This window comes from Salarias fasciatus, chromosome 1, assembly GCF_902148845.1.
Source record: "Salarias fasciatus chromosome 1, fSalaFa1.1, whole genome shotgun sequence".
Classification (NCBI taxonomy): domain Eukaryota; kingdom Metazoa; phylum Chordata; class Actinopteri; order Blenniiformes; family Blenniidae; genus Salarias; species Salarias fasciatus.
In genome coordinates this window covers 25,577,546-25,595,195 of record NC_043745.1, presented here as the reverse complement: position 1 = coordinate 25,595,195, position 17,650 = coordinate 25,577,546, and the positions used below count along the sequence as shown (strand labels likewise).

The 17,650-nt window shown below is 42.7% G+C and overlaps 1 protein-coding gene across 1 annotated transcript; it reads left to right on the top strand.

Moving 5' to 3' along the window:
* Window positions 1-1,415: 1,415 nt before the first annotated feature.
* Window positions 1,416-11,296, top strand: sult5a1 (sulfotransferase family 5A, member 1). The gene is made up of 6 exons (XM_030091323.1): window positions 1,416-1,601; window positions 3,814-4,025; window positions 5,261-5,387; window positions 5,491-5,585; window positions 5,887-6,067; window positions 7,178-11,296. Exons 1-6 carry the CDS (start codon window positions 1,463-1,465, stop codon window positions 7,351-7,353), a joined length of 930 nt encoding a protein of 309 aa, XP_029947183.1. The 5' UTR covers window positions 1,416-1,462; the 3' UTR covers window positions 7,354-11,296.
* The last annotated feature ends 6,354 nt before the right edge of the window (window positions 11,297-17,650 follow it).

Here is a 17,650-nt window from a genome sequence, read left to right as displayed (position 1 = left end):
TCGTCCACTTGATCCATAGTTTTTTGAGCAACAGACCACAGGCTGTGAGGACAGGAACTGCCATACCATTACCATCACTGGAGCCCCACAGGGCTGTGTCCTCAGTCCCTTTCTCTACACGCTCTACACTAATGACTGTACAAGCCCCACACCTATCACTACATACTACAACTACTCTGATGACACTGCAATCTTGGCTCTCCTCAATAATCAGCACTCTATCACTGCCTATGACAGCTCAGTCACCCACTTCACACAATGGTGCATGTATAATCATCTTTACATTAACCCTGATAAAACAGAGGAAATGGTCTTTAATCCACCCACTCCCAGCCTGAACCATATCTCCATCAACGGCAATGCTATAGAACAGGTGAACACATTTAAATATCTTGGAATCACCCTGGACAATAACTTCACCTTCGAGCACCACATCATGGACATTCATAAATGCTCACAACAAAGACTTAATGTTCTCCGTACACTCGGTGCTCTCCATGTTGCTCCTCATCTTCTGCTGCTGCTGTATAAGAGTATCATCCAGTCCATTCTGTTGTATTGTTCTTCCTGTTTTTACACTATGCTGTCAGTCTTCAATAGAAACAAACTCCTTAAAATCACTCACACAGCATCTAAAATAATCTGCTCTCCCACACCAAACATTTCAGAACTGAATAACAGAGCAATAGCCCGGCTGGCCAAATCAGTAGTTTCAGACACAGATCACCCTCTTCATAACTTCTTCCAGCCCCTCCTTTCCGGGCGCAGATATCGGACTCTTAAATGTAGACGGGCCCGTTTTAACAAGAGTTTTGTTCCATCTGCTATTGCTGTACTGAACAAGGTACCTCGCTGACTTACTTGCCAATCTATGTTAGATGCTGTTTGTTATATATTCTCTGTTTTTGTAATTGTCTTACTGTTTTACTTGTGGTGTATGCGATGGTGTCCATGACATCTTGAGCTGACATGAAAGGCTGTGGAAACAAGTTTCCCTTTACGGGATAATAAAGACCTATCTATCTATCTATCTATCTATCTATCTATCTATCTATCTATCTATCTATCTATCTATCTATCTATCTATCTTCTCTCTCTGATCAATAGTCTACATGGACTACAATCACTGTAAAAGAGCAGCTGTTAACATGAGGTGGCTCTTGGATGAAATTACTACATTTTTTCCTGTGTATTTTGGATTTGGCTCAAAATGACTCATTTCCATTAGGCTACTCCATTCCATCATGTTCTTTCCATCACAGACATCCATCTCTTTATCATAATATTGCAAGCTACGCCCTGTCTGACTCTAGTGGAGAAGTGTTGCATGTCAGAGTTTATTTCCTCTTTCTGGCTCATATTGCGTTTGGTCTGTACTTCATCCTGCTCACAGAGACAGAAGCAGCGTAGAAAGACCGGAGAGAGAGAGAAACGACAGAGGCTGAAAACTTCAGAGTTGGACATGGCCAGGCTGGATGTCACAGAGATGTTTCAAGACATTTCTTTTCCTGGACATCTGCACACACAGGACTCCTTGCAACAGGCGGTTGAGTTTAATTTCCAGGACACAGATATTCTCATTGCTTCCTATCCGAAGTCAGGTGAGAGTTTGTCTGCTATTTACCCCATGACTCATTACTCTGTTTTCTGACTGTCTGACAGTCTTAAAGGGATACTTCAGCATTTTGGCAAATTGGCCCATTTAGCGCAATTCCATAGTCATTTCGAACAGCATACTTACTTTTTTTGTGAGGGCGAGCTGTTGTTTATTCAGAGGCAAGTCGGGGACGGTTTTCGGGACGGACACAATGGAAGTGAATGGTATTTTTGGTTCCCCTCATCAAACTCATCAAATACACAATCCAACAACGCCAAAACACTTTCAACTCATTCACTACGCTGTGGAACACCAACAAATAATATTGTCGTGCTATGACACTGAAGCAAATACTGGGAACTACTTTTTCTTTTGAAATCACTACACCCAGATGCCATGTTTAGTAAGTAGTTCTGTCTTAGCAATCTTCGCATAAACAACTCAATCTGGTAATTTTGCATTAATATTTCACAGCGTAGTGCAGGGGTTGGCAATTAGATTTGGCGGAGGGCCACTTTTTTGGGGGGCAGTTCAATCGCGGGCCAAGGCATCTCCAGCGCACATCCATCCGCGGACTGGAGGGGGGGGGGGGGGGCATTCGCACTACAAATGACACCACGCCGCGCTAGATGCTCGACTTTTATCGCTGGTGTGTGAATTCATTCATGGGACGGGTCACGCTGGTACACATATGCAACACAGAACATCCTGCAGAAACATCACAGCCTCCTCATCCCAGCAGGCAATAAATCGATCTTGCTGTCTCTCCCTCATCACCGTCTCCTGCACAGTGGGCAGGATTTTTCTGATGTTTGTCCTACAGTCCTGTGTGCACCCGGCTGTCTGTGTGTATGTGTGTGTGTGTGTGCGCGCGCGCATACTGATCGATGGTGCGGGTTTTTGTTCTTTTTTGTTTTATGACTGTTTTTACTGTTCAGCACTTTTATGAATATGAGAAGTGCTTTTACAAATAAAGATTGAGATGCTCCGCCTGCCACAATCGCTGCTCTGTATTTGACATGGGGAAGTCAGCTCCGGCTGTGGCCGAGGCGCCAGCATCGCTTCTGGCTGCATGCTGCGCTCCGGAGCCGGTCTGAGCTCGGTGAGTTCCACCGTCTTCTGCAGGAGCTGCGCCCGGACGGCCGGTTCCAGCGCTACTTCAGGCTGACGCCCAGTTTCCACCAGAAGCGGTGAACAAGTGAGATCGCGCACGCCGCTCGCCTTGGCATCATGCCAACTGTTCTGCGTGGTCGGAGCCCTTCTGCCCTACGTCAGCACATCCGTGAAGACCTCCACGCTGATAGGCTGTCCTGGCGCGAATTCGCTTGAAAGGTTCAATTATTTCAACTCGAGCTACGAGCAATGGAGCGGCGGGTGGCGGGCGGCAGCGAGTGGCAGTGCAAGTCGACGGGCGCGCGGATGTTTCCCAGGAAACGCCCGCCACCGGCCGCTCGCCGCGTCATCGCTCGCGTCCGCTGCCCGCCGCTCAAGGTTGAGCGACAATCGCGTCATTACAGTGACTTTGTATGTAATCTCATCGCACGAAAAATTCGCGTCGCGTCCGGTGGAAACACACCGTTACACTCAAACTTACTGGAGAATAAACACACACGGTGAGCTCGGTGCAGCGCACTCACTTGCGCTCTCAGTTCACCAGACGAGGTGCCACTCCTCTTTATTTTTCAGTGACAAACCAGAAACCACAACTAAACAACACATCCTTCAAAGATTGTCTATTGCAACACAATGACAGATATCGCACTCCAACAGGGGTGCGTGCGTCCGCTCGAGGGCCCGGGGTAATGCGTGCGTTTGTGCGCATGCATGTTGGAATCCTCTCGCAGGCCGGATTGGACGGTTCGGCGGGCCACATTTGGCCCGCGGGCCGCTAATTGCCGACCCCTGGCGTAGTGAATGTGCGGATTGTAACGTGTCCACCAAAGTGTTTTGGGGTTGTTGGATTTTGTATTTGATGAGTTTAACGAGGGGAACCAAAAATACCATCCACTTCCACTGTGTCCATCCCGAAAACCTTCCCCGACTCACCTCTGGATAAACAACAGCTCGCCCTCACAAAAAAAAGTTAGTATGCTGTTCGAAATGACTAAGGAATTGCGCTAAATGGGCCAATTTGCCAAAATGTTGACGTATCCCTTTAAAGGCTTTGAGTAGATTCCAGGAGATTCAGAAAAGGACGTTTTGTCTGTTCTCATCAGGCACCACGTGGATGCAGGAGATTGTGACTCTAGTTTACAGCAGAGGAGACCCTCACCTAAGTCAGACTGTCCCCAACTGGACACGAGCGCCTTGGCTGGAGCAGTACTACTGCACCGCGGTGCTGGAGGCCTCGTCTGCTGTGCCTCGCCTCCTCACCACACACCTTCCCTATCGCCTGCTGCGAACCGCCATCCAGGACTCCAAAGCCAAGGTCAGATCACTCAAGCACTTCAACTACCCCCTGACATTGTTACTGTAAGAATGGAAACAATGAAAATACACAATGAGGAAGAAGCTCTTGCTGCTTTATCTGTAGTTGTTTTGAGCATCTTATCTCAGCATTATCAGTCTTATCTGAGCAATTTCTGCTTCTTTCACGGTGACTTATCGTTCGAACAGGACTGCGTGTTCTCAGCTAGACAGCTGTCACCCATCTTTTTACAAGCTGCAGGACAGTAGTCTGTCCTCATTTTAGATTTTTGTCCTTTACAAGGCAAAGCATCATGAAGAAACGCATTCTTTATCTGTCAACTGACTGTGACTTCCATCTATCTATCTATCCAGCTATCTATCTAGCTAGCTAGCTATCTAGACAAATAAAGCATTTTCAACATCATAACATTTATATTGATGCCTCCTAATGCAAAATGTACAAAAACAATGTCTATCCTCTATTAGTTTTGTTGCACGCGAAAATCTGTTGAAGGATGTGAAAGCGTTGTCTCTTCAGGGTGCATGACTCCAGCAGCCTTTCGCATGTAGGTTTTCACAAACACACTCCCACAGCATTGCTTTAATGAGGCAGTTGGCTTTGAATGCTGCATCCCTGATGTCTGGGTCCACTTCTCACATCTCACTCTTGTGTTATATAGACGATTCTTCCGACAACAGTGCGAATAAATCAGGAACAGCAAGTCTTATTGTGTTTTTTAAATGAATGCAGCAAAAATATGAGATATTTCTGGGTTTTCAAAGTTATGCATCATTTTTTGGTTGTTTATCCTTTACCTTTTAAAGTGGTACTAAATACTTAAGCAGGCTGAATGTGACTACTATGACCATACACAGCCATCTTCTTTACCAACATTTGGGTTAGAATTGGGTTATTTTTTAACCAAACTGTTTTTTGCGCGCGCGCACACACACATACACACACACACACACACACACACACACACACACACACTGCTTGATCTGCAATGGGTTCAGCCTCTTGTTCAGGGACTTTTCCGCATATGGACAGTGGTGAGATTTGAAGATGAGCCACAGCCACGTTCATGTAGTCAACAAATCTAAAATATATACAAATAGAAGTATCAATAATGTCAGGTGAACCTGTTGTGACGTGCTGTGAGCTCACTGGAAGTGTTTGCAGACTCTTTTCAGTGCTTGTTGACCAGCCCAGAGTCTGTGAGTGCAGTTGTTTCTCTCCTCGTTCTCTCGCAGGTCATCTACGTGAGCAGAAACCCTAAAGATGTGATGGTGTCCTTTTACCACTTCCATAAAATGGCAAACTTTCTTCCCGACATTGGTTCATTTCCAGAGTTTTTAGATCGATTCCTGGAGGGCAAACGTGGGTATTGCTTCATATTATTGCCAAATTTATTGAATTAAATTTTATTGCGAAGACTGGGATGTGAATGCATTCATTCGTTGCTTTTTTGTTGTTGTTCCAGTGCACTTTGGGTCGTGGTTTGAGCATATTATCGGCTGGACCCAGACAGCAGCTGTCAGCAACCTGCTTCACGTCACCTATGAAGAAATGTTGTTGGTAAAGTGAAAATACTGTTAATTGCTGTTTGCACTGAAGCCATCTTTAAAGTGAGCAGTGTCTCATGAAGCTAATCTATGTTGTTCCCTAATTGTAAAAGCCGCTGCGGTCTGACACAAGGTGGAAGTGCACTGTGTGGAAACATTGACCTTTAGTCACTTCTTTAGTTTCAGCTGTGACTCTGCAATCGGAGGCGTTATTTACATTTTTTAAGGAAGCTGCTCACACTAAATAGTCTGTGAACTGATGATTCAGTCCTGTAATTTTATCGAGCCTCTGTCTGTCTTCTTCTTGTCACCAGGACCCACAAGGCGCCATAAAGAAAATTAGCCTGTTCCTGCAGTGCCCCCTGGCGGAGGATGAGATCAATAACTGTGTGAAACACTGCAGCTTCAGCAGCATGAAAGACAACAAGATGATCAACTATACCCTCGTTCCCCAAGAGATAATGGATCACAGCAAAGGCTCTTTCATGAGGAAAGGTGAATCATACAGTCCCATCATGATATTAACCAATAGTGACCTCCGGACAGATCAAACACAAATCTCAGAGGTTCTTTGTCCTGGAAAAAACAGTAAAACACTTCTAATCATTACTTAAAACATTGTTTAAAAGTTTAATTTCAGTAAAAAAAAAAAAACAAAAAAAAAAACATCAAAAGATTCTCAAACATTATGGTTATTATTCGAAACACCCACAAAGTGATTCCAAAACAAACCAAAACAGTGAAGAAAGAATTCAGCTTATTGTTTCCAAAACCTGTGATGATGTTTGGGTCTATGGTGCCCATAACATTTCACATAATTTCATCAGGACAGCATTACTGAACTGTGGCAAGCATTTTTAAAGTTTTGGGACACAAATTCTGCCACACACAAAAATGATTTTTACTAATCCTTATTCTCTAAATGAGAGCCTGACAGCGTTCCTCCAAAAGATGTAAATAAAAGAGAACAACAAAGAAGAAAAGATCCTATCTTACAAATATTCGGGCATCTGTTTTGATGTGATCACTCCTACATTAGCTGTTTTCATGCTTTTTTTTAAACTAAACTGATTTTTTTTTTTTTTTGTCAAATGAGATAAACAAAATATTTTTCAAGAAATGCTTTGCCTATTTATGTACGACAGTGTCAAACCACACTATTAAAGCAGTGTGGTTATTGTATAAATGAGGCTGAGAGCGACACCGAGCTGCTAATTCACAGAAACATTGATTACCATGAGAATAACAGGGATAAACTGAGCAGCTGAAATTACAGACCCTTTTGTTTCTGTGCAGCCCCCTAAAAGCCGGGGCCCCAGGCAAATGCCTGGTTTGCCTGTTGGCACGCCCCCCTCTGTGTTCTAACACTATACACACATATAAAGTCCGAATGATTTGCTTTTCAACTCACATGTAATGCAAAGTTCCAACTTTTTTTTGTAATTTACTGGAGTAAATAATCACATCTGAGGTGATATTTACTCTTTCACTCAATGCACGACTTTAAAAACACAGTCGTGTGAATAAAATGACTTTCATTCTGTTAAGCTTTAAATTAAAACGTATAGTTGAGTCTTCTTACAAAATTCCTTGTATACATTGTAGGTGAGATTGGAGACTGGAAAAACATGTTCACCGAGGAGCAGAGACGACGCTTTGACAGCGTCTTCAGCTCCAAGATGCAGCAGTGCTCTCTGCAGTTTGTGTGGGAGAAGCCGGATGAAGAGGAGCCAAACGAGGAAGAAAAACTTCCACAGAACAACACGGAGCCGAGAAAATGAAATCATGTAACAGTGGTTAGTGTGTTTCAGCTTTGAAAATCCATAGAGTGCTACATGAACAGTTCAAAACGTTCTGTCTTTATTCACCTCAGTACCCTTCTATGTATTTTTATGTGGTTTTTCATTCATTTTGTATATGTGTGTGTGTGCATCATCACAGGTAAAGGTGTCTAATTTGTTTCAATATGGTGAATATAGGGATAAATCTCAGTTTAGTTGAATCCCTCATTCGATTATTGGATCTCATCTGGTGACATTTCTGCTTCCTAGAATACAAGCAGACAAGGTGACAATTCAGTAAAGGCCACAGAGAAACATGAGGGGATATAGATCTCTTTGTCCTGAGCTCTGAGCTGTCCTTGAGTGTCTTATATGATTTGACACACAAAGCAAAGTGCTGGATCCCCTCTGTTCTCCGGACATGATTCCATATTGGTGTGTGTCTGTGTATTTATACATACAGAGAACAAACATTCGGCCTTGTAAAGAACACAATATGTTCTGTGATGGTGATGATAGACTCTGATAAGTGGCAGACAGAGGTTGATGAGAGCATTAATCCACAGAGCCACGGATGAGGAAGTCTGATCGATGCTGAGTGTTTTACGGTTGTCTGATACACCGTCAATGTCACTGTGAAAACAGTGTGTTTCATTCACATCAAAATTGAATAGGAATTATTTTTGTCTTTGAATCAACTCTGACTTGTTTCAAGTCATTTCCAGATCAGCATGATCCTCTTTGATCACAATTATGACTCATTTCACTGTGATGCTTCCAGCAAACTTCATTTCAAATAACTATCTGTCTGATTTCTAAGCAGCTTTATAGGAGCCTATCTCAGCTGAATATAGACAAAGGCACACCGTGGACAGGTCTCCACACCATCACTGGAGAAAACACAAGAGGTTCAGATAAACCCCATAAAACACAATCAGCAAATTCTGCAGTCTGCTAACCACTGCTAACAGTCCTAAAAATGCAGCGACTACAATCACTAATAAATATTTAGACCTGAGAAACATAAAAGCCATATTGTAGCTATCAAGGATGAATATCATCTCTAAATATGTTGTCACCTTTCCATTACACTTCATGTGTACACTGTATAATCTGTCCTCAAAGACTCATACTCCTCAAACACACACATTCAGTGGGGGCAGTTCTCACTCGTATTTGTAAGTTGTGCTTCTGTTTGACACATTGCTTGCTCTCTGCAGCTTCCATTATGTTTACCTACAAGTGTAGAGGAGGAAGTGGGAAAGAAGAAGTTGTTATAGTAAATTTTGGGTGCAGTAGTGGACATTTGACGACAGGCTGACATTTGTGTTCCATAAAGTGAGTAAAAGCAAAAATATCTCTGACGATAACAGACCAACTAATGCATGATAAATATTTCACAGTTGGGGTGTTACATTTGTGTTTGATTTCTGTACAAACAATATCTTTTTTTAATTCCCATTATCCTTCCCATGACCTCTTATTCAGCCTATTTTTGTATCTGACACTGGTGTTTCTGTGCATATTTCAAGACGAGAATCTAAGTGACAGATTGTGTGTTTGTCCCATGTCATCTGGTCTGATTTGAAAAGAAGAAAACATTCACACTCAGGGTCATGCAACCTTCAAGATTTGTGTCTCTTGCCTTTTAAAATGATGGAGTGAAAGACTGCCTCATGAAAGAATTACCCTTCTTGCCTGTGGGTTTGTTGAGAGACTCAGAGATTTATTAGAAAGTTCAGCAGACCTTGGAGAACAGGCAGGGCTCCTGATATGAGATAAACACATTTTAAGGAGCAATAAGTTAAATATCATGACATTTTTTACCCCCTCCTCTGGGAATATTTTGTTCCCTTTGTAAAAGTGGTCTGTCTTTCACTCCTCTTTCACCTTCAGTCACTGATTTATTTGATTTTTGTCCAAAGTAATCAGGCTGACAAGGCCTGCGATGTGCATCTAATAAAACACCACCCAGCCAGGACCGGAGCTGTTCGCTGCTCACGCTCACACATTTCAGTCGTGTGAGAAGCCACTTCACACTTCCTTTCAGACTCCGATGCTGAGGGGAAGGAGGTTGAAGGGTAAAGCTGGTGTCATTGCTAATTGCTTCAGATGTTGAGGGTTCAAACAAAAAACTGACAGTTCAGTTGAGGGGAACTGTCAATTAAAAAAACAAAAAGAAAAAACGTGATTTTCTCATTCTCATTGTTTGTCTTTGTCTTTTGATCAGGAAATGAATTAAGTTGATTTAATTTGTAATTAAAATTTGTGTGTTGCCTTTATCAGTAACCAGGGTTGGTAGAACTAATTTAAAAATGTAATCTGGTAAAATGACAAGTTACTTGTCAGAAAATGTAATCAGTAACTTACTCTAATTACTTTGATAAAAAGTAGCATACCAGATTACGTTTAGTTACTTTGAGACTACTTCACCAGCAAACATAAAATAAAGACAAAGACAATTATGACGTGTCATCCTCACAGTGTGTTGACGACTCTACACACAGCAAACACACAATGCTCTGAGGATTAAGAACACATGCAGACCTCTGTGAGCTCTGTTTAGAGCATTTTCACAGCTGGGAGGCAGAATTTACATTAAACAGAGAGGTCATGGGCCTCATCTGACTTAAATACAAAACGATGACTACGTTTCCAGACAAAGAATGAGTTTCTCTCCCTGGGAGCAGCCATGACTCCAGCAGCAGGCGGTAAAATACATGGCAACGCCGGTTGTTTTATTCATTTAACAGTAGAGCGGGAGGCTGCTCCAAGATAGCGGTCGATGCGGCGTCTATCATCATTTATATCTATAGTGACTGCGGTGGTGTCGCGGTTTGTGCCATGAAGTGCTGTTAAGTGTCAGTGTCAGTGCGTATGTCTGCAGTATGTCTGATATTTTCTGTCTGATTTTCAAAAGTAATCCCACACAGTAATCTGTGTTTTATTCAGATGTACCTGTAATGAAATTACATGTTTTTTGTATGTACTGTAACGGCTTACATTTTTTGTATCCTAATTACGTAACGCCATTGTATGTAATCCGTCACTCCCCAACCCTGTCAATAACTTACACATTTTGGGTCGTTGTGGCTTGGTTTGCAGTCATCCATCAGACAGAAGGGTTGCAGGTTTGAATCCCCCTGTCCACATGGCACAAGCCATTTCTGCCTGAGGTGAAATAACATCCAGTGTTGGAACCACTCTTACTGCAGGACGACTTGATTTTCACAGAGTGACGAGTAAAGGCAGGCTGACCTTTTCTGTCCAGCTATTGAGGAAAAACAAAAACCCATCAGAAGATACCTTCAAAAAAGATGTAAAACTCTCACTTTGCACCCAAGTGAGAGATTCCACGAGAGTTTTCTTTAATGAAATAATGTAATAAAATAAATGTACTTTAAAAAATGTGAACAAATGCTCAAAACAAAAGCTAAGGAAAGACTTTAATGTGTGAAATGGATCTTTTTCCTTTATGTAAAATGTAATTGCAGACAGAATCATTTCTGTGGACACAAACCACATTTTGTTGGTCTGTTCAGATTTACCTGGCGTATTAATTGCATTTCATCATCTAACAAAACAGCACAAAACATCTAAACTTTACACACGGCAAGCAATTAGGAGCATGTGCGACCAAGATTGCTTCCTGATAAGGGAGTTGAGTCAGGCGGCGGCGCTCTGCTCAGGAGAAGGTGTGACAGTGGTGGCATTTGAATGGCCTTTAATGCCTGTCAGCTCTATCATCCTTCCCCAAAGTGTCAGACCCGGAGCAGCGCCACACCACTGCATAGGAAGCTGTAAATCTCACAGGGGTTCACATGCATGGGTATTAAACATGCAGCTCTGCAGCAGACGAGAAACTGCAGAAAACCACAGATGTGAGGAGAAACAAAAAGAAGAACTGGATCTCCGATCATTTGATCATTCACAGTTTCACTGCCATCCAACAGTGTGGATGTAACCAATGATGCTCAAATAAAACACATATTGTTTCTTTTTTTTTTTCCTTCGGATCTGGTGTTTCCTTACAAAAGACTTAAAGGAAAACTCTGAAGATTTTGGACCCTATCAAAGACAAAGTGAGATAAGCTCATAAATCCCTTTTTTGTGTCTCTGTGTCCAGTGGCTGGCTCCCAGCTGTTAGCATCGTAGTTAGCTTAGCGCAATCGCTGGAGGTCAACAGGAGTCAGAGCCGGACTGACAAAAGTGGACAAAATACTCCTTCCAGTGGTCCAGGGGATGGCGTATTAGCACGTGAAGTAAATCCGAAGGGTTATAAAACATTTTAAAAGACGTGTGTGTGTGTGTGTGTGTGTGTGCGTGCGTGCGTGCGTGCGTGCGTGCGTGCGTGTGTGTGTGTGTGTGTGAGATAGATAGAGTAACTGTGAGGTCAGTAATGAAGCCTGTAAAGCTGCAGTTTCCCAGCTGCACAGGAGGACAGAGTACATAACCCGGCAGCTGAGTACACAGCAGCTGACCAGCAAGGAAAAATACGATTGACTGATATTAATTCTGCCTCAGAGACTCAGGTTAGTCCACAGAGAGCACTTTTGTGTCTTTGAATGTCTCGTAATGACTTTAGTACCACTTGTAACACTGGTAATGCTTCATTACTGTCATCTCTCAGTCAATTTTAGAGAACTAAGCTTCAAAAAACACTGCAAAACAGTTAATAAAGAACCTGTCAATACTCAGGGGTTCAGAAATTCCTTTCATTTATCTTCCTTAAGTGGTTCCTCTTCAAGAGGCAACCAGACATCACTCAGGATCGGACTAGCTCTAAGGGTAGGGTTAGAGACACTGTGAGGCTTCAGGCTTTGACTATACAACACTTGTATAAATTACATTTGCACATGTCAAAGAAGAAACTACAATTTCATCTTCAAAGTGTCTGTATTTGTATGCTGCCAGTAGGTTTGTGTTTGGCTGTATTGAAACATACACCTTATTCACATCAGAACTGTGCACCAGCCGGTGGAGCATCATGTTCCCAGGACTCACGCTGAGATGACGGAGCCTCAAACAACAGAGAGAGAAGTTTACAATGTAGACAAAAACTCAATTCTCTTTACCAACGTTTCCAAATCCCATGAGAAACAAACAACCAGGCTTATGAAGAGAAGTCCAAAACAAGCAATTTCAATTTTTTCTCAAATTTTTACAAAACATGGAATGAAAAAGATAGAATTGAAATACAGAACATGGACTTGCGTAGGGTGTTAACAGATGGATTGTCAATATTTACAAATCAAATTTACAGTCTTGTAGGAAGTACACCATACACTAAATAAACATTTTTCTTTTACTTCTAGTACTTTGCACCAATTTCATTTCCAATGAGTAAGTAATAAGACAAAATGAAGAGACTTTCACAAGAAAAATCGTCATTTTTCATCTGTCATGAAAAAATTGACTCCTGTAATGGAAAATCAGTGAATCAAAGAGGTCCCTCGTACACTGGTGTAAAATTGTCTCTTTTTTTCCATCTACTTTGGCTTTCACAATGGTCACATTCACATGGGCCCCGTATAATCGGATTGTAAATGTGTCATACAAATACTCGAGTGGATCCGTTTCACTCAGAGCAGATTGTATTTCGGATCCAATTGTACAAGGTAGTCGATGCCGATCGATAGTCAGCTCTGTGTCTCACATATACGGTCCTTGACAGCAGAGCGGATTAAACGGAGGATTATTTGTTCTGCGCACGCGTTCCCTTGCTGTGAAGTGGTGACGTGCGCAGTAAACGGGAAGCAGGAAAGTCAAAAACAAGCAGAAGAACTTGACGGTGGTTGAGAAACTTTTTTTAATGAAAACCCCAAGAGAACAAACATTGGAGAGTCGAGATGGCCGCAAATCGCGCAACAGTGAGTTTTTCAAAGAGCTCCGTAGGGACTACAAGAGAACCGCCCGGCCGGTGTTATGGATTAACTGGTTCCTATGTCAATGAGTGATGGCAGAATTCTGTGTAAACACATGCTGGTAACAGCAGATGTTAAAAAAATAAATAAATAAATAAAATAAACTTATAAATTTACTGTAACTGTAGATAACCGATGTTCACTAGAAAGACTACAGGTTTCAGTCGGTATTTCAACATCTGTTGGTCACAAGTTAGCACAGACACCTGTGGCCGAGGGGGTTACAAATAAGTTAATTTAAAGTTGCTTGACAACGCCACCTAGTGGAGGGACTAGGACCCGTTTAACCAAGGCTCTGACCCAGGGGTGAGCAGTGCAACAACAACAAGCTTAAGAATTGCAGTGTATTTATTACAAGTAAAAAAAAAATAACTGTTTACAGATAAAATTCAATTAAAAATAGGATTAGTCTTCGCAAAAAAAAAAAAAAAAAAATAGAAACCACAGCCGTCGTCAGTTCCTGAGGAACCCGCTCCAAGTCCTCTGATTGCTGCATTGGTTCGACCTCATGTGGACCTCCATCCTGGATCGCGCAGCCAGCAGCTCCTGCTCCCGCTTCTTCTGCGCCCGGTCCGGTCACACCGGCAGCAGCCCCCTGCAGGCAGACGCAACACGGCCAGGAAAGGGCCCACAGCTGTGGCTCCCCCACAGCCAAGGCTGCACCGCCCCTGTAGCGCCCCCCTCTCAACAGCGGCTACTCACGGGTGGGTGTGAAGGGTGTGAAGGGTCGGCAGGGATGTCACCAGCCCTCTTCCTGACCCTGGAGTGATACAGGTCCTGGACATTGTTTGGACATTATTTGAGCAGATATCCAACAGATAAAACACTCTGCTCGGCGCTGAGCTGCTGGCTGCAAAGCTAAACACCTGAAAGTTCCGCGAGAGACTTTGTGCGCATGTCACAGGATGCATATAATCCACTTCACCCAGGGTCCTTGTAAACGAGGATTGATCGTGGATCGCTTTGCATGCCGCCCATGTATACACGTGTGTTTAACTCGATTGTTTTCAATCGGATTGAAAAAACACCCATGTGTGAAAAGCAAATTACTACTGATTCTAGATCACTGGTTTCAAAAGGCTTTGGAGCCAATCAGAAGGGACGGAAGAGACTTCACAAAAATATTGAAAATATCTGTTTGACAAATTCTGGTGGGAACCCAGATAAGCATTTGAGAAACAAATCCCAAAAAACTGACTAATGGGCCCCAGTGTTCATGAGCAACTTTTCCCCAAAACAAGACTAAAATGGCATACAATGAGCAGATCTGGCAACACTGCTTATAACTCTGTTTGATATTCTATGTGCTAATCGAAATGGCCACAGTCACGATGTACCCTTCCTGAAAACTCAACTCGGTCAACTTAAAAATGCCTGATAACGGCAGGGAAGGAAGGTTAGAAATCACTGGTATTGATTTTCTCAGTCAAACTTGTCCAACAAGTTTAAATAAACTTACTATTTGGCAACAAAGAAAATGCTTGATTAGTATTACCAAAAGCAAGAGAAATGAGCACCCAGCCTGCTTCTGGATATGTAGTGCAAGGGGAAAAAAGCACTCTAAAATCATCACTGAGAAGAAATAGTCCAAAAATAGTCTTCTTAACTATTATACACAGAAACATATCACATGCATCCTGCCATCTCATTCTGGTTTGAACTGCATTAAGTAAGAGGCGGTGTCGTGACCTGAGCCGATGCTCTTGAGGAGTGATGGAGCCGCAGAGAGTACACTCTGAGACTGGTAGAGAGTAATGGTGTTTGACAGGGGTATTAATATTTCAGGAACTGAGGAGGAGAACCTCCTGTACCCTGCTGCAGATCTGCTAAAAAGTACTTCTTACTTCCTCCAATGACTACATTTTTATTATAGCCTAAAAATAAAGTGAAAACACAAAATAATTTTGGATGCACTTCACTGAGCAGAGGAAATCGTTTCTGTCTGGGTTCTGTTCCCTTTTTAGATTGAACACGCATCACTGTGAGAAAATAGCAGGTTAAAAAAAACATGAACCTTGTGAGAAAGAAGATCAGCTCCATCACCCTCAAAGATGCCAGCACAAACAAATCCAGTCATCTCTGAGTCTTCACATCAGCTTCTGAAGTGTTTGTTCTTGAGACAGTTCATAATCTGAGATTTCTTCTGGTGACACTTTAAATCCTTCAGTTCTGTCAGTTCTGTTACTCTTCAGTGTTTTTATGTTTCAAGCTGATCATAAAACGTCGTCTCACCACAGGAAGTGCTCAGGTCTCCTATTCAAAGACAAATGTTTTCCAGCGAAGCATCACGTCCGACCTCAGCTGTGTCATTTATAAAACCCTTCCAGAAGGACTCGTTTGTTTTGGTAATCTGACATCGCTTGTCACGACTTTTCAAACCTGAAGCAGAACATCAAACTGCTTTTTGATCTGTGAATACAAAGGTGAATGTCTGGTGAAGTTTTTGTCTTTGAGGAATCTGAAAATGAGACGTTTTGCACCCACCTGTTGACATGATGGACTTCTTTATTTTGTGACTGACTAAATCGAGTTAAAATAAACACATACATAGAATATTTGCTTTTTATCTTTTCTGTAATACTTAATCCGAAGGGAGTGTTTCTTGCATGACCTTAAAAATTACTAAATGGACATTATTTTGTTTCAAAAATGTCTTTCTTGTGCAGTTTTTGAATACTCGTACATTCAAACATGGTGTCATAACCTTTCAGGTAAAAAGCAATAATTAGTTGAATTGATTGGAAGGATAAAATACTGTTTTTAGACTAAATTCCACAAGTCCAGCACCTATCTCCAGTTTCACTTTATCATGTATTCTGTGATCAGAAATCAGAATCAGAATCAGAAAGATTTTACTAGCAAGGTTTGTCAACAAACTAGGAATTTGACTCCGGTTAGCCGTGCTATCAGCTGAGTACACAGATGAATACCGAAAGGATAAATACACAAAAGGACAAGGGACACAAATCAAATTAAATCAGCTGAATTAAAGTTGGCTACTGAGAAAAATAGATACCCAAAGAAGAGAGGCATAACATTAACAATAAGAATGTACAAGTACTTTCAATAAAAAACAGATAAAACTGAAACCTCAAGAAACTGTTCCTGAGTCTGGTGGTTCTGGCCTGCAGAGATCTGTAACGCCTGCCAGACGGCAGGAGTTTGAAGAGGATCTGAGCAGGGTGTGAAGGGTCGGCAGAGATGTCACCGGCCCTCTTCCTGACCCTGGAGAGATACAGGTCCTGGATAGAGGGCAGACTGGCCCCGATTATTCTCTCGGCTGACCTGATTATTCTTTGTAGCCTGTGCCTGTCCTGTTTGGTGGCCGAACCAAACCAGACAGTGATGGAGGTGCAGAGGACAGACTGGATGATGGCCGTGTAAAAAATGATCAGCGGCTCCTGGGGCAGGTTATACGTCCTGAGCTGTCGCAGGAAGTATAACCTCTGCTGAGCCTTTCTCCTCACAGCCTCTATGTGGGGGGTCCACTTCAGGTCTCGGGAGATTGTAGAACCCAGGAACCTGAAGGTGTCCACCGTAGTCACTGTGTTGCTGAGGATGATGAAGGGGACAAGTGTTGTGGGGGTCCTCCTGAAATCCACTGTCATCTCCACAGTCTTCAGAGGGTTTAGTTCCAGGTGGTTCTCGCTACACCATCGCACCAGCTCCACTTCCTGTCTGTATGCGCACTCGTATCCATCACGGATCAGACCAATGAAGGAGTGTCGTCTGGTCTGCATACTTCAGGAGTTTCACAGTGGGGTCACCTGAGGTGCAGTCGTTGGTGTAGAGGGAGAAGCAGTGGGGAGAGGACACAGCCCTGGGGGGTGCCAGTACTGATGGACCGGGTTCTCGATGTGGTGTTTTCACAGATCACTAGTGCAGGGGTGGGGGCTGCTGGGGGTGGCGGGTAGGTCTATTGTCTGACCGGTAGGTGTGAAAGACTCATCAAACCTGCAGTAGATGTTGTTAAGTTCATTTGCAAGTCTGTGGCTTCCTGCAGGCTGGGCGGATGGTCTCCTGTAGCCTGTGATGTTCTGCAGGCCGTTCCAGACTGGCGCTGGATCGTGATTGTCGTGAGCTTACCGGAAATAATTTGGAGGGATGAAATAAAAAGTGTGAAAGTTACCAAATGTGATCAATTGCCGGTTGAGGGTTAAAGGTAAATTTAGTAATCAGAGTAAGAGAAGAAGAAAAAAAACTTTGGAGTATCAAAACAGTCACGGTGGAACAAAACATGATTTGAGCTATGATGCCCAATTATTTATCAGTATTCATAAAAATATTACGGAGCCAACATGACACGATAGCAGTTGAAGAATAAGCATTTATTCACATTCTTTGAGTCAGCACAAAGAACAGAGAAAAAATCT